The sequence below is a fragment of the Erpetoichthys calabaricus genome, chromosome 3 (assembly GCF_900747795.2).
Source record: "Erpetoichthys calabaricus chromosome 3, fErpCal1.3, whole genome shotgun sequence".
In the NCBI taxonomy this organism is placed as follows: domain Eukaryota; kingdom Metazoa; phylum Chordata; class Cladistia; order Polypteriformes; family Polypteridae; genus Erpetoichthys; species Erpetoichthys calabaricus.
In genome coordinates this window covers 232,176,003-232,198,272 of record NC_041396.2, presented here as the reverse complement: position 1 = coordinate 232,198,272, position 22,270 = coordinate 232,176,003, and the positions used below count along the sequence as shown (strand labels likewise).

General features: G+C 36.4%; 1 protein-coding gene across 2 annotated transcripts in view; it reads left to right on the top strand.

The window, feature by feature from the left end:
- The window catches only part of utrn (utrophin), a 552,956-nt gene that overhangs the window by 271,436 nt on the left and 259,250 nt on the right, over nucleotides 1-22,270 (top strand). Inside the window, exon 1 of one of the 2 annotated variants that reach the window (XM_051925286.1) lies at nucleotides 629-1,200. The exons of the other annotated variant lie outside the window; for it this stretch is intronic. Coding sequence (XP_051781246.1) covers nucleotides 1,057-1,200 — 144 coding nt within the window. The 5' untranslated portion in view covers nucleotides 629-1,056. Of the gene's footprint in view, nucleotides 1-628; nucleotides 1,201-22,270 lie in introns of those variants that run through there. 2 annotated transcript variants of the gene reach the window in all.

Genomic DNA, 22,270 nt, shown 5'->3' with positions numbered 1-22,270 from the left:
AAAAGCTCACTTTAATTTCTAAAACTCTACTTCTTCAGTTTTATTTTATCACAGTGTTAGTGAAATAGAAAAAAATGCAGAAACTTTGTTTATAACATTGAGATTTACTTATTTTTTTACTCTAAGGAAATTTTAGATCTAATATTTGATTGTTGCTGAATAGTATGCTAGTTTAATGAAATGTTTTGAGACTTGGCACATATCCCTGTTTTGCATAGGTCAGCCTTTTTTTGGTGTAGTTTGTAATAAAAGTTTTCCCTTTTTTATTTCATTGATCAAAGAGAATAATGAGGCTATTTTCAGTTGTTGCTCTTTATTAGGAGTGTACTTACCTTTTAATGTGTTTTATGTGTATATTTTACTTGTGGCTGTAGCACTGTAGACTGAGATTCCCTGTCTTAAAATTTATAGCACACCGTTTCATTCTCATGCTCAAATTGTGTCAGAGCAGCATTAGATCCTAGAGAGAGAGAGAGAGAGAGGGGGGGGGGGGGGGGGGGTGAGTGAGCATCGTGGGGTGGGGGGCGGGGTGTTAGAGAGAGCGAGTGAGGGAGAGCAAGGATGGGAGGGAGAGAAGCGCAAATATACTCTCACCGTCTCAGCATCCTTTCTTGATAGAACAAAGTAGATGTCATCCTGATTTTCAATATAATGCTAAGCTGCTGGGGATGAATTGCAGTGTTAGTCAGAAGTCATTTGCCCAGGGGACTGTCTTGTTGTTTCTGAGAGCTTCATGTTTCAATTAATAACCTTCCCACTGCAATCAGACCCACTCTTGTGTGGTAGTAGTTGTAAGAGCTGCAGCTTATCTCTCAGTAGCTGGACCTCTTATCTCGGTCATTGCTCCAGCAGCAACAGTCAACATCCAGGCTGACTGGGGACAGTGCTGCTTTTAAGAATACTTCAGCCCTTAACATTGTCTTCAGGATTTGAAGCTTGGCTGCCCACCCATCTGGAAAAGTGATTTTAAGGAAGGATGGAGGAAAGCAAAGTCAGAGAGATAACAAACTGTCATCGAGTGACCACGAGGAAAATGAGTGGTGCTCTGTATTTATAATGCTAAGTCTAAAAAGCCTCCAGAAGTGTGGCAAGCATAAAATGATGGCTGTGGTAAGGACATCTTTGCAGAAAGTTGTGGTTTTTTTGCACCGATTGCAGAGGATGGCTATTTCTTCTCCACGCTACCAGAAATTGTGTAAGGTGAGTTTGTTTGCTGGATGCTGGTGACTTTCAGTTTCTAATGGAACTTGGAAAAGTTTTCAGTAGTCTTTTTGGAAGTCTAAGGGAAACTTAAAAGTAAGTATTCACTACCTTTCTTTTCTTCATTGTGAATGTAAAAGTTTTCATTTAAACATTTTTTTTTAAGTTAAATGAAACATACTTCAGTTCATTATTTATATTTCTAAAAAACTGAAAACTGTGGCTTGTAAACACTGGAAACATTTTTACCTGTTAGATTTTGTTTTTTTTTTTTTCAATTTATTATTTCCACATTATATTAAGACTTGAACAACTTCTTTGAAGATATATTTCCCAGTGATTTACTGACTATTTGCCTGAATATGTAGTATGCATGACTAAACTTTGGAAGCCACATGGTACTTTATAGTATATAGATTATAAACAATTTTGGTTTTCTAAGATAATAATCATAAGATTTAAATGTTAATAAGGTGTTTTTTTTGTGAGGCCCTGGAGAGTGTATGTGCCTTTATTGGTCATTTAAATCTTAGTTCTAGAGATGCATATCTTTCAGGTGCACTGGCCAGCCATGTCACTGCTCTTAATGCTTCAGGTCTGCAGTCATTCTTTATTCATTTAACACTGCTGGGCTGCCTTACAGCTGTAGTGTGATGGATCATTGCAGGCTAACACAGATGGATGCTTTCTTCCGATAGCTGTCCTTATACTAGACAATATAAGAATTGTTTTGGATTAATGCGAGTTGCCATATGCTATTGAAATATGCTTTGTGCAGCATCAGTCTTGTGCTTTGTGGAGCTTTTGAAATGTGTTTGTTCTTGCACAAGAACATCACAGCATTTTTGTTGAGATTTAATTATTTTATGTCTAAGCTTGTAGGCTGCTGATAATAGATATATTCCATATCACAGAAAATCTAAATGCCACATACCCTTAGGTTCTGAGCAGAGTGACATTTACTGATTGTATTGCTGAGGGAATATTACTTTTAGAGGCAAATCTTTATGTTGTTCTGACTTTTGACGTGACACCAAACTGCTGAAGCAGTGTAACTATCTACTTTGTTTCATATTTTGTTAAGAACTTATTAATGAACATTTGTGTCTTACAATCTGTCTACACTAGTGTGTTTATTTATTTTCTTTCAAGATTACATGTTTATTTATCAGAAAGAAAATCTGTATAGCAGATGCTGCTGTTTAGAATTAGATCATGAAACATTATCAAGTAAATGATTTTAATATATGTTCAGAAACGATGTATTCCTCAGATAATAAATGTTTCTTTATAAAACATGGGGTTTAGTAAAATATTGATATGTAATTATCAAGTTAAAAAAAGTGTTCTTCGCTGCATGTTTCATATGCTTGGTTTCAAGTACGGTTAATAAACTACTGCATATATGTGACAGATGATTCCTAAATGTTTCATAATACTGAACAAGAAATCCACCAAACACTTAGTGATCAATATGGGTGATAAATGATATTTGATCCTGGATACAGCTTATTCAACCAAAGTGAGAAATAATGTAGATAACTGTTTGAAAATATAAGAATTAAATTCAACATTAGTTGTTCTTTGCAACAAAAGATAAGACCATGTATTATTCTAGTGAAGGTTATGTTTTTTTGTTTATTTTTATTATGTTTATTTAGTTTTTCTTTATACAGAAAAGTGAAAGCTATATGTGATTCAAATCTGTAATGTGAACGGAGCTATGTAGCAAATACAAAAGTGTGACAATCTCAAAAAGAATCACAGCATTAATGACTAGACTAAATTATGCATATTATTTTTTTTCGTTTTAAACAACAAACTAGAAAAAGTGAAAAAAGAATAAGAAAACCAATTTAGGCTCCTTCTCCTTATCACAATACTTGAGTTTATGTGAAGTGGCAGCCTTATATATTTATTTTTGTTTACTTGCAAAACCTGACTTTAATATACAGTCAGTTAAATATCAGTTTAAGAGTGAAATGATTTTTCCAGAAACAAAGGTTGTTGGTGCTTGCTGGAAGTAAAACTAAATTTGTTTCAAATCAAATGCTTTTTTTGGTGAATAATATCTTAACAATACTTCAGCTTCTTTTAATGTTAATTTTTGGTGAATAGTCATTGTGTACTTAAATTTACACCTTCTGGTTTAATCTTATGAGGCAGAAAATGGCAAGTTTCTTTTTTCTGATTAGGCAGCAGAGACAGATTCTCTGTTAAACATGCTTTTCTTTTAAAAGACACTGGGAAGAGACTGGCATTTAACCTCATATTTTTCATTTTCATAACCAGTGGAGTAAGACCACATCCATGAAAAATAAAACACATTCAAAATATTTAAATAAAATAGTGTTGGAGAAACACTTAAAACAGCACCCTTCTTTGTGCATTATACGTATTGTAAACTTGTAGATGTTGTCCATCTGTTAGTCTAGTAGAAGGTCATGAGGACCAGACACCTTTTCCAGCAACATTTTGCACAGATTGGAATTGATCCTGAATTGGTCACCAGTTTCTCCATATACACCCAAAGTTTCTCCTTCTGGGTAAGCATAGCTTTATCCGTCATCTATCATAAATATGTTTGTAATATTGGAAGATGCAAGAATACCAACACTTTTAGACCAAGAACATGTAAACTTCATACCAACACTGGCCAGATGAGAATCTGATAGACTTTCTCAAACTGAGAGGATGAAGAGCTATCTGTTATACCATCATGTCATCCAACATATGAAGCGTGTACATTTTTTTGTTTCTTTTTTTTTTTATCTGCATTAGTCACATTATTCTTATTTATGCTTTTGTTGTCTATATGATTGCAGCATACCAGATTTTAAACATTCCCAGATAGGGTCAGTAATTTTTATCACAACTTTTTTGCCAGTGTTGGTGAACATATAAGGGATGGACTGATTTCTGCTAAACTAAAAATGCAAATCTGGCCAACATTAATAATAATCTCTAAAACTAACACACAACATGATGAAGATAAAGAACAGAATAAAGCAAGTAGGTAACAAACTAACACCAATAAATATGAAATACTTGGGGGGGGGGGGGGGGGGGGGGAAGAGCCATACAAGATGCAAAGTTTTAAGATAAGTGAACAAGACAGTTACCTGTATTTGACTCCGCTCACACTTTGTTCTAATTCCATCAAAGTAATTTTAGATCATGCTCATAGAAGTCAATGCTTTTTTCCCCTCTTGAAGGTAACCTCCTTAAAAAAAAAAAAACGCTTTTAAGTTGGATGACAAAATAATAAAATTCCACAATTATATGCTTAACTGAGATGTTGCTCGAGATTGCTTGGAACACTTTTTGTATGAGCAGAAATTTTGTTATACAGACTTTTCCTCTGAGAATCCCTGCTTTCCTGCCACATCTGCAAGGACCTTCAGTTTAGGTTAATTGCCAATTCCACACTGCTCCGTGTGAATTCAGGTACATGGGTGTGTGTATATGATTGGGCCTTGAGAAGAATGGCGTCCTCTGCACAGCTGACTCCAGTTGTTTTATTTTGTTCAATATGTGTTTATGCCAAGCGTTTTGTGGTAATGAAATCATGACAATTTGTGATGTAAATTAAATTGTGATCATTTATTTATTTAGATTTGTTTATGAATGTTTATTTGTTGTTTGTGTTATGTTTTATTTAACTCTTCCCTGCTATGATTTGGATGAGAGAGCCTCCACAGTATATGTATGTATTTAGTCACCAGGTATTATAATATTAGAACCTGTTCATTCTGACTCTGTCAATTTACCCTGACATGTATGTTTTAACTGGAAGTTACAGCTCACAGATGCACATTTATATGGCATTAGTGTAGCGTATTGTTTTGCCCTTAATGTTTTAGTGGAGCCCATCTAAATATGAATGAATAATCAACATGGCGTCTCAGAATGAGGGCAGAGTTCCCTTAAGACAACTTTGAAATATCTACATTATTTTGGAATGCAGAGCCTACAGAAAAAAATATCACCTTTTTCTAAGATGTCCATTGCATGTATGGCCACTTGATACTAGCACTTTTGTCTTGGTTTTCTGTACTTGTCAGTACAAATTTCCATCATTTTAACTGTGCATGGTATTCTCAGATTTTTGCTGTGAATTGAGAGGATATATAGTGGGGTTTTCTAGACATCAATGAACAAAAATAATGCACACCCCTAATTGTGTAAAAACATCCCCCACTTTTGTAAATTCATGGCCATTCTTTTACTCCACTCTCTTTAGTCCATAATATTCTATGGCACCGGTTTTGCACAAGTGTGCTCTTAGTTGTTTGGTTTAACATTAAATGCAGAGTTGTTTAACTGGGAATTTACTGTTTGCTGTTTTAATTACAAAGATGTAGATATGGGTGGTGTTTAACTACATCCAATGTTTTTATGAGAGCTTTTTAAAGATAATGAGCTTTGTTAGTGCAATGAAGGCATATTCAGAATCTGCATCATTAGCTACTGCTGTTAATTATGTTTTCTTTTTTAAGTTTAAACTTCTTTGCTTCATGAAATTACTACAGAGATAATGTATGACTTTCTTCTAATTACATTTTACTGAACTAAGGGCACTTTGCTAAAGGGGTCTCTCATTTTCCTAGTGTATCAGGATATACACAAATTAAGACAGCTATTTATCCTGATTTCAGATCCTTAATATTTCTTATCAGTGTAGGCCATGAACATTAAACTCTGTTGATCTTGAAAGTGCATAAAAGTTATTTGCATATCGATCATGCTGTTTTTTTCCTTCTTAATTTTAGACATTTTATGGTAATAGTAAAAATGTTTAGCCTAGTTGATTCTCATTCAGGCAAAGTATTTTAATGTGTAATGTGAATTATGACATTTCCAAAACAGACAGTTTATCCAAATAGAAAGCTGTATAAAATGAATTCAGTACAAATTATTTGAAGTCATATAATATCACAATGTTGGCTTCCATAACTGAGTAGAAAATCTCATTAGAAGGGCCCTCAATTTGTTTCAAGGTCTAAAGAAAGACTTTCACATTGTCATGGGTGTTACAATCTTCATATTTACTTTGGAATTTAATGTGGGTATCCAATACAACTTGAACCTTAATAACAAAAAAATTTGAAAATGATAATATGTCTTCTTTGTGGTCTTAAGCTTCTTGAAAAATTCTAGGTCATGTCTTAAAAGAACAGAGTGGTCTTAATTTAGTCTTTGTTTCTTGTACTTACCTGTAGTTGTTTATTTTATGTTTAAATAAACAATTTGTATCAAAAGTGAATATATTTTAATTAAATAGTAATGTAATTACATCTTAAGTACTAAAATGTACTAAGTATACTGTGTTTGATTATTTAAAAGGAAATTCTGCTTCAATACCCTCTTTTTTGAATGACAAGTGTTAACCCTGGTGAACCATGAAAATGCCATTCTTGATTGTTGACTGAATGAAGTGTTCACATATTCTACTGAGTACTCACACTCCCAAAAAGATGTGTGTGTGTATGTGAGTTGGTACTGCAGTTAACTGGTGCCCTGTGTAGCCCTGGTTATTGTGTTGCTTTGATATTTCCATTTTAGGCTGTGGCATACCACAACAACATTTATTTATATAGCACATCTTCGTACAAATAATGTAGCTCAAAGTGCTTTACAAGATAAAGACAGACAAAGGAAAAATATATAAACAAGAACTGAATAAGAACCCAGAGCTGAATTTATTGGGTTTGAGAATATTATAATATTACTAAATAATATTACACACTTAGTTATCATAATCTTGAGTATGTTAGTAAGGTAGAAATACACATCATAAGAATAATACATAACATTATGCGTTGTACGTTAACAATGTGTAGGAGTTTATGAAGTGTAAAGTGAATAGTATTGCCCATACTAATCAGTTACAGGATGACAGTTATTGGCATAGTGTATTGCACATGGTGTCAGTGTCTTCAAAGATGTCTGCTAGACCAGCTCAGTACCATTCAGCATAAAGAGAACAATACCTCCTCAGCCAAAGGGTGACTCATTATTGAGCCTGATGGCTAAGGGTAGAAACAACCTCACATTGCACTTCTTGGAGCAACTGAGTTGTCTCAGTCTGCTACTGAATGTGTTCCTCTGTTTAGTCAAGGCCTCGTACAGGGGATGAGAGCTATGTCCAGGGTAGTAAGCAGCTTTCTGAGGGGTCTCTGTTCTACCATTTACTCCAGTGAGTCCTGCCTTCCTCCCAAGATTGAACCAGCATATTGAATCAGTTTATTTATCATGTTGGCATCATCTGTATGAATGCCCATTTCTAAAGCACCCAACTGCATAGAAAATTACACTGGCCGCTACAGAGTGGTAGAAAACATGTAAGAGTGGCCTACATACACCAAATTACCTCATTCTCATAAGGAAATAAAGGAGATTCTGACTGTTTTTGAATACAGCCTCTGTGTTGGTACTCTACTCAAGCCTGTCGTTCAAATGCACTCTGAGGTGCTTATATGTTCTCACCACCTCCACATGTTCAACATCAAGGAGAAACAGCCAGTGCAGGGAGCTTGACCCTCCTGAAGACTACAGTTATCTATTTTATCTTACTGATGTTTAGCTGCAAGTTGTTCAGTTTGCATCATTCAACAAAATCTTTCACTAGTGGCCTGTATTAATTTTCTTGCACACAGCTGATACACCCAGCTATGACAGTGCCATCGGAAAATTTCTGCAGATGATATACTTCAATATTGTATCTAAAGTCTGAGGTACACATGTTAAAAAGGAAGGGAGCCAGTACTTAAGCCTCACTCATTGTGGTCTACCAGTTAGGTAGTCCATTTTCCAGGACACTGTGGTAACATCAGCCTACGTTGTCCGCAGCTTTTCCCTCAGCAGTTTAGGCTGTATGATGTTGAATGTACTAGTGGAGTCAAAACACAATATCTTCACTCTGCTACCCTGTTTCTTCAGAAGGGGATAGACTGTATTAACTAGAAAAATGATGATATTGTCTAGCCCATGTAGCCCTGGCAGGCAAACTTCGGAGTTCAGTGATGTTCTGACTAGGGTTTGATAGTGTGCCAATATTAGCCTTTCCAAAATCACAGTTGCCCAGCGCACTCTTTCAATACTTTAGAATTAACACTTTCAGGTCCAGCAGCTTTGCCTTGCCTGAGTGTCATCAGCACATGGTGTACAAGCAAAATGAAGCTGGAGTCTTTTGGAGTAGTCCTATAGACAGAGGAACCAAACTACTGATGGAACTCTGTTTAAGGCAATGCACTAGCATTTAATTGCAGAGTTGTGTGTGTTGTGGGGTGGGTTTTGGGGCGATCTGAAACTTTGAACACAATGATTCAATACCATTTGTTCACAGAGTGGAGAAGGGGGCTTGTACTACCCATAGGCAATTGACGCATTTTCACCCACATGTCAAAAAATAATAAAATTAAAAAGTCTAATATTCATTAAAATTTGTTCTTGAGAAAGTATCTTCAAAGACCAGTCCGCAGGAGGAGAAAGCAACATTAAAAAGCACTGCAACAATATCAGTGCACTTCCATTATGTTTCAAAGCTTAGACTAGCACAGTACATACTACATCAAAACTATGCAAATTTATTGCATTTTTCTATTTTTAGACAACTTTTTTTCTACAGAGGTAGTCTAAGATGAAGGTGAATCTGCATACTTGTTAATTTTATTTCAATGTCAATTATATTTCCACTATTGATAAAACATGTAATTGTTGTTAATAAAAAAAAAAGTGTGTGACTGATTTTCAGTTAAACCTTAAATTGCTGGAAAGTGATTAAAGTACAAAGTGTTTGAGGGGTGAAAACATTCGAATAGTGGTTTTAATGTACCCTATCAATGAAAAAGATGAAAACTAGAGAGATTATATACCAAGCTAATACAGTTATCCTTCTTAAAAGTAAAAATGGTAACAAAGAATGGTAAAGAGCTAACAATTCATATTGTTCAGAAAATGTAAGTAATAATTTGTTGCAAGATGATAGCCTTACAGGCTGTTCTACATTAGGGAAGTGTAAGATGGGGTGCCCTATCTATGATTAGGTAATGTTCTGTCCATTGCTTGGGGTTTATTAAAACATTGGAATCATTTTGATAAAAAAAAAAAAAAAGCCACTCAGCCCAATAAAGGTTGCCAGTCTTATCCTCGTCTCTCCAGGGTAACATTGATCTGAGTTTTAAAGACCTTAGAGTCCTACTTTGTAACAAACTACTTAGTAATGTATTCATTGTGTCTATGGTTTTCTCTGTGAAGAAAACCTTTCTAACCCAAGATGTTCCTTCTTGTGTACCCATATTCTTGTTGAAGAACTCATAGTAAAGTAACAATGGGATCAATTGTACAAATACCTTTTAACAACTTTAAAAGCAATCATGTCACCTCTTAATCTCCATTTATATTAAACAAAAAGCTGCAACTCCTGCAGTATTTCTTTATAGCTTATATCTCACAGTCCTGTAATCAGCCTAGTTGTGTTTCTGTGGACATTTTCTAGAGCTGCTTTTCTTTTTTGTAATATAGAAACCAAAACTCCATGCAGCACTCCAGGTGAGGCCTTACTAGTGTGTGTTATAGCTTAAGAATAACCTTATTTTACTTTTACTCTTCTTGCTATATAAACTCACAACCTGTTAACCTTTTTGATGGTTTTGTTACACTGCCTGGATGGGGATAGCAATGAGTCCACGACGACTCTAGGCCCTTTTCTTATGGGGTGCTTTCATGTGTTTGCATACATTTTAATAACCCAGATATTCACAGAAATCTGGTTTCAAAAATGCCTTTTAAACCCTTCTTCCAAAACTGAGTTATTGGTCTCAGAAACCCGGTTAACAGATAAAGGTTTCATTTGACATGTGCAAATGCCCATATTTTAGAAAAGGTGAAATATATATATAATTACTGTATATGGCTTTTTTTTTTACTAGTAAAGTAATAAAATATTTTAAACTGTTGTATAGAATGTGGATTCCCTAGATCCTCTTCACTTAATATATTCAAAGGTTTAGAAACTGTGCAAGACAGGAGGCAAAGTAGGGTGTTTCTGCACTGGAAAGGCAGAGAGAAAGGAATAATAGTGGAAGAATGTCTGCTTAATTTAAAGAATAGTATTTAGCTCCATTGAATGCAGTTACCTGAACTTATGAAATTTATTTATTTATTTATTTTCCTGTTTCTGTTTAAAATACATTATGCTGAGTTGTTTGCCTTGCAGTGGATTTGTTCAGCTAAATAAGTTGCACCATGAAGTAAAGATAAATATAATAGTATATGGGTACTTCACAGTTTGAGAATGAAGACAAACAACACAGGTGTAAACTTGTTTCTTCCTAATTGCTGGTGTAAGAGCCATTTGCTAGTTATTTAAGTTATATTAAAAGCTTGCCTGTGTATTAGTGCATAGACTATGGGACTTGTAAGCCCCCCACAAGCTGAATTGAATTGGTATATGCTAACTATTTCTTGTCTCTCTGACTGTAGATTAGTCTCAGTTAGTGACCTGCCTTGCCGTGAATAAGGCATAGAGGGCACATGGTTTTAAACCATGCCTTAACATGCCCAGTTGTATGTAATGCAACGAGCTCTATTGAATGTGCCGCGCTGTACGTTTAGCACATACTAAAGGTGAAGTAAAGCATCCTTTATTGTAGAAATTACTGAAGTTTGACAAGAAAAACTATGTTTAGAGAAGAGACATTTTTTTCCCATTTTTTGCTTTTTATTCTACGTGTGTAACAGCCTTTATTCCTGTGTGGACTGTTTGCTTTGAATTTTCACTAAACTTTTTAAAATGAACTTTTGGACTGAGAGATTTGTTTTGGCATGCTTTTGACCCGTGCTTGATCCTGCCTTACGTACCAGCAGCTACAGTTCAAATGTATCAAAACGTTTCTGTATTTTTTGTTGTTGTTTTGTTAACTGGAAATATACTACAGTGGAACCTCGGTTTGCGAGTAACTTGGTTTATGAGTGTTTTGCAAGATGAGCAAAAATTTTTAATTTTCACTTGATAAACGAGCGAGGTCTTGCAGTACGAGTAGTTTGTGTGCTGAGCGTCATGTGATCACAACTGAGCTGATGGCTCTTCTCTCTCTCTCACTGCGGGATTGTGGGCAATCGTCTCCTATTCTCCGTCTGAGTCGGCGTGCCTCACTCATATAGTCAACATCCGTACGAGCGTATAGTGTTTACTACAGCATTAGCATTGTGACCGCGCGTGTGTGTATGTGTGCTCGCGTGCGCTGTGACGTGCGAGTCCCCGTGTTGCACCCTAAAACACGAAGCTGAGTCTCAGTACTTTAGCAACACAAGCTTTATTCGGCTTGAAACAGCAACAGCGCAGTTATTTATACACAGACACAGCAGTCAGGCAGGGCCCTGCACATTTATAATGTTCCTTGTATCACCCATTGACGGCAGGTGCTTATAGCATGTCCGCGATCTTTTCGGATTCGCTTTTACGGAGAACTGCTACAGCGCTGGGAGACTGTGATTGCTTTGGGACGCTCTTCCGCGTGTCGTCCCGTTGGGTGCAATCCCACAAGAGTTTAGAAACTCACTCACACCAGCCATGATTCTTTTCAAAGGTAAAGTGCAAGTTAATTTGTTTTATGTATTTTTACTTTATATTTTGTATTAATCATTTTTATATGAATAGTTTTGAGTTGTGGAACAAATCATCTGAGTTTCCATTATTTCTTATGGGGAAATTCACTTTGATATACGAGTGCTTTGGACTACGAGCACGTTTCCGGAACGAATTATGCTCGCAAACCGAGGTTCCACTGTACTTCTTTTCCATTGATCTCAGTGGTTTGTATCCCCTTCACTGACTACTCCATGAATGCTAAGTCCTAAACTTCCTGTAAGACAATGGTAATTGCCTAATGTCTTGTGACACTCCTTTCAATATAAATACATATATCTACAGTATATAAGAGTTTTACATATACTAAGTAAAAATATTATATATAATTATGCCGCAGTATGATCTGAAATAGGAAAGTGGACTTTATTGAAAATACATGGGTCACAGTGGACTTATCACTATCATGGCCATATTTTGCCCCTAAGAGACACTGGGCAAGCCCCTAATACAGGGGTAACCCTGTTGTAACAAAATTCATGGATCCATAAAAATATTTTGTCACAACGAATATGGGGAAAATATATTTATTGTATATTGTGACCAGGGGCCTAATGTATAAACGGCGCATAAGCACAAAAATGTTGCATAAGCCTGTTTTCACGCTCAAATCGCGATGTATAAAACCTAAACTTGGCATAAAGCCACGCACATTTTCACGGTAGCTCAAACCCTGGCTTATGCAAGTTCTCCGCTCGGTTTTGCAAACTGGTGGCACCCAGCGTCAAAGCAGTGCTTTTGCTCCAGTATGGTTTCCTTTTGTTTTTCAGATCCACATCCCTGACGTGGCTTTATAAATACACTGAAATTAACTGCATATTGTTTATTAGTTTAAGGCATCTGATTGTAATTAACTTGTAACAGTGTAATGGTCCACGGAATGGCCAAACTATTCCAAATTCCATAGCTGCTTTAACGTTACTCTCACTGCAGAACTCAGAGCAGCTGATCGGAAAGAGAATTATTGGTATACAGAATCAAGCACATGCTGCATCAGCCATTCGCTATTTGAACTGCTCTGATCCGACAAACGCTTCAGAACCTTTTCTTTACGGACCTCACGGTTCAGAAACCGTTTCATCCCAAGAACTATAAAAGCACTCAATCAATCCATCAGTTATAGAACTGTTTGTACTTACAAGTACAATTACCTCACTGTAAAGTTGCGATAGTTACAATATTGCACAACCTGCGCTACTTTATAAAGTGCGTATTTACATATGATGACGATATCATTTTTAAGATGAAATGCAGCAAAATATGTTTATTACATTATACAGATACAATGTTAACGTCATTTAAATAATCTATATTGTTAATAATTGAACATGTTGAGGACACGGTGTCGTAGCACTAGGGACGAGTTGGCGCCACGATTATTCCTGCCTCGCACTGTATTCTTGCTGGGGTTGGTGTGACACTTTGGAAAGACAGATGGATTGAATAATTAAACATGTACTACGAAGATATTTCAGTGTTCCTTAAAAGTTTTGAAGAATCGGCATTCTAAGCTTACAGATGGCTTAACATCTGTTACAGAGCTGATTGCGTGGCGATTGGTTACTTGGAGAAAGAAAAGGAAGGACGGGAATTGGGGGTTAGTATGTTTGAAAGAGACCGTACTGCTGCAATAAATTATTTCATCGAAGGTCGCACATGGTGCAGCAAGCATCTTGCAGGAGGCAGGAACAATCTGTGGACGAGGCGCCTGCTCGTCACTATCACTGTGGCACCGTGTTCCCATGTTTAATAACATGCTTTAACTCCTATCATCATGAAAATGATTTCAAGTATACATCTCAGTATTTAAATTATTCAGAGAGCTGTAATATTACGAATGTAATGGATTCTGTGTCCTGTCGGAGGAAGAGAAAGATGTCACTTAATCAGCTTCTTTTTGTTGATTACATTAACCAACAAATAGTAAGTTTTTCCTTGCCCCCAGTTGGTATTCTCTGAAATTCTTCTATTTTCCCCTGTGCTTTTGCCATTGTCTTTTCACAGAAGGTTGAGTTTAAGGGCTATTTATATTGATTTGCATATTCAAAGAGGCGTAATTCTGGGAAGAGTTGGGGCAGGACAGCAGGCACGTGCGTTACTTTTCACACTGACCGGGATTTATGTAGCGGAAGAACGTGGAAGTTGGCATTTGCACAGATTTATGCATCTGGATTTTTTTGTGCGTAAGCACATTTCCACTTTTGTCCGTATGCCATGTTAAAGTGTGAATTCTATGCACAGCATTATACATGATGCCCCAGTGATTTTCCATCTCTAACAGCAGCAGTGCAAGGACTGCTCCATAGCTGCTCTGCTGCATCAGTAAACCAAGGGAAAGTAATTGGCTCTCCTCTGCAGGATTAGGATTACTGTGTATCAGGCATATCGCATAATGTTTAGAACATTTAACACCAAGCTTTGACCTTCTCTTTCTTTCACTGTCCCTGGTCTGCCACAGTGGTGATTCCGAGCCACTGGTATTCTTCTAATTTGAAGATGGGAGCTAAAGCAGGATGATCGCTCATGCTTCAGACTCCTACCTTGAGTGTTGAAGTAACAGCTCCTATTTTGAATGAAGTCTTGAGACTGTACCTGCCTTCTCTATATAGTAATAAAGTACTTGTATTTTCCTTGGAAACCTGGCCTTACCTTCCTGTTTTTCATGTAGCTCTGTGACCCAAGCTTGACAATACCTGCATATAAAAACAGCGCTGCTTAAAGTGTAAAAAATATTTTACTTGAAAATGAGATGTTAGATAGAACAGAATCTGAAAATGACACAACTACCCATGCGGATGCTCGGAAGAGCACTGACTCAGAATTCAGCTATTAGTGTAATGTCACTCCTGCACTCTTGCCAAGACTGCCCAAGATCAAAAATTTCACAAAAGTCTGTCACTTTCTTTTGGTCTAGCAAGAAAGAGACAGTCTGTTGCAGGGTTCACGAGACTGAAAATGAAATCCTTTAAACATGATGTTGTATGAACTTTTGTCTGGGTCCACAAAAAGTATTTGTTGTTCTGAAAATTTCATTACTTTGGTATTCACTGTAAGGGCATATGACCTATAGTCAGCTCAAATAGATGTCAAAAATGTTATTTCTAATTATTTTAAATTACTTGTGTTTATTCAAGCCTAAAAGTCCAAATTCTCTTTTAGTCCAGGGCCTGTAGATCCTCAAAGGCAGACGTTATACAGTAATCCCTCCTCCATCCCGGGGGTTGCGTTCCAGAGCCACCCGCGAAATAAGAAAATCCGCGAAGTAGAAACCATATGTTTATATGGTTATTTTTATATTGTCATGCTTGGGTCACAGATTTGCGCAGAAACACAGGAGGTTGTAGAGAGACAGGAACGTTATTCAAACACTGCAAACAAACATTTGTCTCTTTTCAAAAGTTTAAACTGTGCTCCATGACAAGACAGAGATGACAGTTCAGTCTCACAATTAAAAGAATGCAAACATATCTTCCTCTTCAAAGGAGCAAACAAATCAATAGTGCTGTTTGGCTTTTAAGTATGCGAAGCACCACGGCACAAAGCTGTTGAAGGCGGCAGCTCACACCCCCTCCGTCAGGAGCAGAGAGAGCCCTTCGTGCTTTTAAGTATGCGAAGCACCGTTCAGCATGTCGTTTCAGGAAGCAGCTGCAGCTGCACAAAAGATAGCAACGTGAAGATAATCTTTCAGCATTTTTAGACGAGCGTCCGTATTGTCTAGGTGTGCGTACAGCCCCCCTGCTCACACCCCCCTACATCAGCGCAAGAGAGAGAGAGAAAGTAAGTTGGGTAGCTTCTCAGCCATCTGCCAATAGCGTCCCTTGTATGAAATCAACTGGGCAAACCAACTGAGGAAGCATGTACTAGAAATTAAAAGACCCATTGTCCGCAGAAACCCGCGAAGCAGCGAAAAATCTGCGATATATATTTAAATATGCTTACATATAAAATCCGCGATGGAGTGAAGCCGCGAAAGGCGAAGCGCGATATAGCGAGGGATTACTGTAGTTCGTTAATTTGCACAAGAATGATCTTGTAATTAGAATGATACAAACACAGAAATACAAAATATAGGCTTCAGATACACTGTGACCATTTACAGTTATTTCAGTCTTCATTGGCCAAACAACCAACAACAAAAGTTGTTTGACAATTCAGGACCTTGGATAGTGGTGGTAAGTTGGCACAATAGAATGCAACAATGCAATCAACTTTGCCAGGCTGCAGTGTATCCGCAACAGGTGCAGCTCTTTGTGCTCACTGTCTTCATCATGCAGCATGAAATGTAACGTGATATCATGCTACTGCGTAACACAACTGCATCGATAGCATTAAGCAAAAAAAGTTATCCTATCTTAGGAAACTTTTTTTTCTACATTTTCTTCTTGCAAAGTCATTCAAAACAGCACTGAATTCCATCTTCCTCACCAAATCTTACTCAACTGACATAAGTGAAAGTATACTGAGCTTCTGTCATTCCACGGAGAGCATCAGTTCATTTTTAATCCTACTTACTTACTTTTGAAAATGTCTGGTGCTCTGCTGTTTCTTGCCTTTGATCACTGGTAGAGTAAGGAAAAAGTCACAGAGCAGTGAAAACATTTGGATAGGTTAACTATAGCCCAATACTCATTAGAGTTACAAGCAAGATGATTGGTGATCGGCCTAGTTTGTGTTAACTAAGTATGAGAACTACAGGAGTTTATCTGCCAAACTTGCAGCAGGAGCAGGATAAAGATTAGGAAAAGTAGTACTATCATGTGTACAGAGTACAGTGAAATTATTACATGCATGTCTCACTAAAAATAAACAGAAAATCAGTCTTGGTTATAGATACAGGGATATAAAGCTTTTAGTGTAAAATATAAAAGCATTTATTTGTAACCTAAATATTGCACTTTTCATGATGTATCAGAAATAATGTGGGCAGTTTTGGACTCCCAAGAATCTGTTCAGACATGACACATCTTTTGGGTAGGAGCAAAAATACCTGTATACACAATAAATGGAAGTTAATAGTTCACCCAACATAGACATTTTTGCAACAGACATTTCTGAAGTTAAGAAAACTACAAGAAATTTGCTTTTGGTAGCGTGGTTTTTTCTGTCATCCATCTGTCATAAAACAAGCCTCAATCCTTTATAAATTAGGCCACTGACTCAACTAACTAACATGCTGCAAAGTGAATGGTGATAGCCTTATGCACATACTACAAAGTGAAATATTTCATATTGGCATTTTTGTAATACTTAATGTTATACGTTTAAATATGGTTAAGAAATGTGGCTGCATTCTCATTTTATGCTTTGTCACTGCCTGACCTGAGTGACCTGGAAGATCTACTGTTTGCTGCAGGAAACTCCATGTACTGTAAGTGACACAGATGTAATTGAATGCAAGCAGTAAAGACTGTTCATACCTAGTTAGTTGATTATTTTTAGACAAGGAATTTTCCACACACAGTTCTAAATTATAGTACCACAATTTATAAAACAGCTTTAGTTTTATTTCTTCACACATTTTGGTATTTATCAAAAAGAATAGATTTGTACATTCTAAATTAAAATAAGATCTTTACTTGGAATTTACAGATGTAAACTGCTGAAACTAAGTTATAATGTTTTGTTGTTAATCAGTTTTGACACTTTTTTCTTTAAATCAATAAAATTGGACTAATCTGTTAGCAGGAATCATTGCTTTTGTCTTTGCAGTTAAGTGCTTTTTAATTATGATGGGTGTCGTTGTTCTCTTCTTATTTATTTATTATTTCCTTTCCTAATTTCTATCCTTTTTTGATGTCTCTGCTGAGACATGGTATGCACTGAATTGTTTTTGTTTTTGCGTATGATGAACCTGTTTTCAGAGGTCTCCTAATCAAATCAAATTTCCTACTGAATTACTCTTCATCAGAATTTACCTGATATAGCACAGTCTGAATTTGTGTGTTTTTATTGTGAAATTAGTCTGGGTAGCAGTACCCTTAATGGCCAGCAGAGGGTGCTGCCATCACAGCAGGAGGTCAGTAAAGACCCCATAGGCAATAATAAAAAAACCTTATTGCAGAATACGAGTTTCTCCAGACCACTAGGGAACAGTGTGTTGTAGTCTGAAATGTACTGGGGAGGGAAAACAATCTTGCCGTCTCCAGTACAACTCTATAGTGAGGCTAAACATACAGTAATCTGTGGTGCCATTACAGGGAGTCCTTCCTATACAACGCCAGAGCTTGATGATGTCAGTTGAGACTGCAGAAATGCTTACGACAGGGTACCTGGAAAGTGGTAGGGGCACTTGCTTCCACTGCTCAGAGAGCTTACATAGAGTTAGAAGACAACTGGCAGCAAGAGTTCAGCTGGTTAGAGGGAGGAAGCTGAATGAAAGTAGTGGAAGGTGAGCAGCGAAAATGTATAACTGTGAAAAAAATATTTGTTTTGTTGTGTTTTGCTGTTTCTCTTCTTCATATAAAATCAAAGTGTTTTTGAAACACTATTACAGGAAGTCACTGTCTTACTGGATGATTGAAGGGTAAAGCAGTTCATTGAAAGAAGGAAGAAAAAAAAAAATTATGTATAGTTTATAGTGGTAATAGTAGTATATCATTAGCCTTAGTCTGCAATCATGTGAAATGTATTCCAAACGTTTCAGTTTTACATTTAGTTTTAATCGTATTAAAGCTTACTACTGATATTTTAACAAATAGACAGAGTGGTAGTGCAGAGCTTATTTCTGTCTCAGAGGAATACTATTAATCAGCAGTTGGGTAAATATATGTTATAAGGCAAATACACTTTAGAAGTAAATAAAATCCAGAATAGTTTGTCTGTCTGATAAATATTGTTGTAATCAAAATACATATGAATATATACTGTATATACACATTCTGTGATTAAAAATAGTTGCTGAAAAATAAAAATCCAACATCTACAGCAGTAAGAATACATGGTCTATACATGTGGAATGTGCAAGGCTTACTGTTATGTTTATAGAAACTTATTACATAACAACAACATTTATTTATATAGCACATTTTCATACAAATAATGTAGCTCAAAGTGCTTTACATGATGAAGAAAAGAAAAATAAAAGACAAAGGAAGAATTAAAGTAAGACAACATTAATTAACATAGAGTAAGAGTAAGTGTCTGATGGCCAGGGGGTACAGAAAGAAACAAAAAAAATTCCAGACGGCTGGAGAGAAAAAAATAAAATCTGTAGGGGTTCCAGACCATGAGACCGCCCAGCCCCCTCTGGGCAATCTACCTAACATAAATAAAACAGTCCTCTTTGTATTTAGGGTTCCCACTGGAAGGACTTGATGATGTTCATGCAGACTTCTGGCTTTTAATCCATCAATGTAGGGACATCATGGTGCTTTGATTAGGTGGTGATGGCACAGGTCGCCACCACAAAAAACCGGGAAAAGAAACAGAAGAGAGAGTAGGGGTTAGTATGGATTTTAGAGCCACCATGAATAGTTATTATAATGAATTGAATATACAGAGTATCAGGATTAAATTAAAGTGAAGTTATGGGAAGGCCATGTTAAAGTAATGTGTTTTCACCAGTTTTTTTAAAGTGCTCCACTGTATTAGCCTGACGAATTCCTACTGGCAGGCTATTCCAGATTTTAGGTGCATAACAGCAGAAGGCCGCCTCACCACTTCTTTTAAGTTTTGCTCTTAGAATTCTAAGCAGACACTCATTTGAGGATCTAAGGTTACGATTTGGAATATAGGGTGTCAGACATTCCGATATATAAGATGGAGCAAGATAATTTAAGGCTTTCTAAACCATAAGCAGTATTTTAAAGTCATCTCTGAATGACACCGGTAACCAGTGTAGTGACATCAAAACTGGAGAAATGTGCTCAGATTTTCTTTTCCTAGATAGGATTCTAGCAGCTGCATTCTGCACTAGTTGCAAACGATTTATGTCTTTTTTGGGTAGTCCTGAGAGGAGTGCGTTACAGTAATCTAGTCGACTGAAAACAAAAGCGTGAACTAACTTCTCAGCATCTTTCAGTGATATAAGAGGTCTAACTTTTGCTATGTTTCTTAGGTGAAAAAATGCTGTCCTAGTGATCAGATTAATCTGCGATTTAAAATTGAGGTTACAGTCAAAAGTTACCCCTACCTGTTTAACCTCCGTCTTGACTTTTAATCCTAATGCATCAAGTTTATTTCTAATAACCTCATTGTATCTATTATTGCCAATCACTAAAATGTCAGTTTTCTCTTTATTTAGCTTGAGAAAATTACTATTCATCCATTCAGAAATACAAGTAAGACATTGTGTTAGTGAATCAAGGGAATCGGGTCATCAAGAGCTATTGATAAATATAGCTGTGTGTCATCAGCATAGCTGTGGTAGCTCACGTTGTGCCCCAAGATAATCTGACCTAACGGAAGCATGTAGATTGAGAAAAGCAGCGGACCCAGGATAGAGCCTTGTGGAACACCATATAGGGTATCATGTGTCTTTGAGTTGTAATTACCACAACTAACAAAGAATTTTGTCCCTGCCAGGTAGGATTCAAACCAATTTAAGACACTGCCAGAGAGGTCCACCCATTGACAAAGGTGATTTCTAAGAATGTTGTGCTCAATGGTGTCAAATGCGGCACTCAGATCTAGGAGGATGATAACAGATAAATGGCCTCTGTCTGCCTTTAACGAGTGCAGTTTCTGTGCTGTGATTTGTTCTAAAACCTGACTGAAATTTATCAAGAATAGCATGATTATTGAGGTGGTCATATAACTGCATAATGACTGCCTTCTCTAGAATACATAAGTATTTGTATATATTATTACCTTTTTATTGTTTGGTTCCCCTTGGCAATGATTTTAACGATTTTTATTGTCAAATCCCATAAGGTGAAGACCAGTAATAAAAACATGGTAAGGTACACAACTGCATTGGTTTAAAGGATTAAAGAAATGCACAATTTGTCATTCTTCACAAAGACAGCTCAGCATTCTTGTTGAATTGTGTTTAGTTTATCTCCTGTGACTTTTAAAACAGAGAAAATTATTAAAAAAATGATACAATACACATTAAATAACTTCACAGAATGTACTGGGTATGGTCAATACAGCAGAAACTTTTATTGATTTTAATATTGTCTTCCATATCGTGTCACAAAAATTTTAAAGATTGCATTAAAAGCACTATTTGAATGCACAGATGACTAATCTGAAAATTTAAAGAAAAAATTATTACATTCACAGTTTATAAATATTAATTGATTTTCTCTACACACACCACTGCACTTTAGATGCAATGTGGTTGCAACTCTGAAATTCTATTCAGAAAATGTAGTTATTTTTTTTTTTTGTGGATTTTTATTTTCTTTACACGAAAGACCCCTTATTACCACCACAAGTAACACCATTTTACGTTGGTACTCAGTTGTGAATTACTGTCTCTCCCTTCCGGCTCACACTTGACTGCATTTACATAACCTTTTTAACCTCGACAGATTCACTCCTGCATCTGTTAACAACATTAATGAACATTGTTTCCCAAGGTGTGAATTGCTGCCTGTCTTTAGCAGATGTCTATAAAATAATCAATGATAAAATGTGACGTTTGTAATCGCTCACAATGTTTCTCTACACATGATAAAGAAAAAAACACATTTGAATACTATTGATGCTCAAGTTATTTAGGTAAAAAACTACTGTATAAATTCACTTGAAATGACTTTGCAGTTTTTTTCACACACTTTGGAATACGAAGTACATAGCCACCATGAATATGAAAATGCGAAGTGGCACTTCATAGGCTGAGTAAGTGAGGTCCAAATGAAGAGAGCAGTGGTGGACAACTGCTCACTCATAAATATTTTACAAACACAGTACACGTGACAATGAGTGGTTTTGTAGGCAGTGCTTGAAGAGGGTCAGTCGCTGCAGCACTTGATGCTTCAAAGGGGATCCACCCTCCCTTTAATATCATATACACACTTGCTCTGACCTCCCTGGCCCATCTTGTACAAGTAATAATGAATTGGGTGGATGGATGAGGTGCTCCCTAAACAAAGTACTGCCAATAATTTGGTTCCACTTGAAACACTGCTTGTGGGCAAGTTGGAACATAATTGTACTGTGCACACGAGTTAGTAAATATGAAATAAACCGATTACACTCTAAATATCAAAGCGGTGCCTAATTTTTTTTTTTCTTTTTTCAAAGCCAGTGTCATTGTCCGCTTGCATTCACATCGTACATTGCAATCTTACAATACCAAACCATGCTCAGGTTTATGTGCATTTTGAGTGAGTAAAAGTTATTAGTAACTTCTAGTTTCCAATACATTTATTCAAATCCATTTATGATGAGGCAGATCTAAGTTTAGAATTCATGTAATTATGATTTGTAACAATTTTAAATAAACTTGGAACAAATAACTTTTGAGTCATT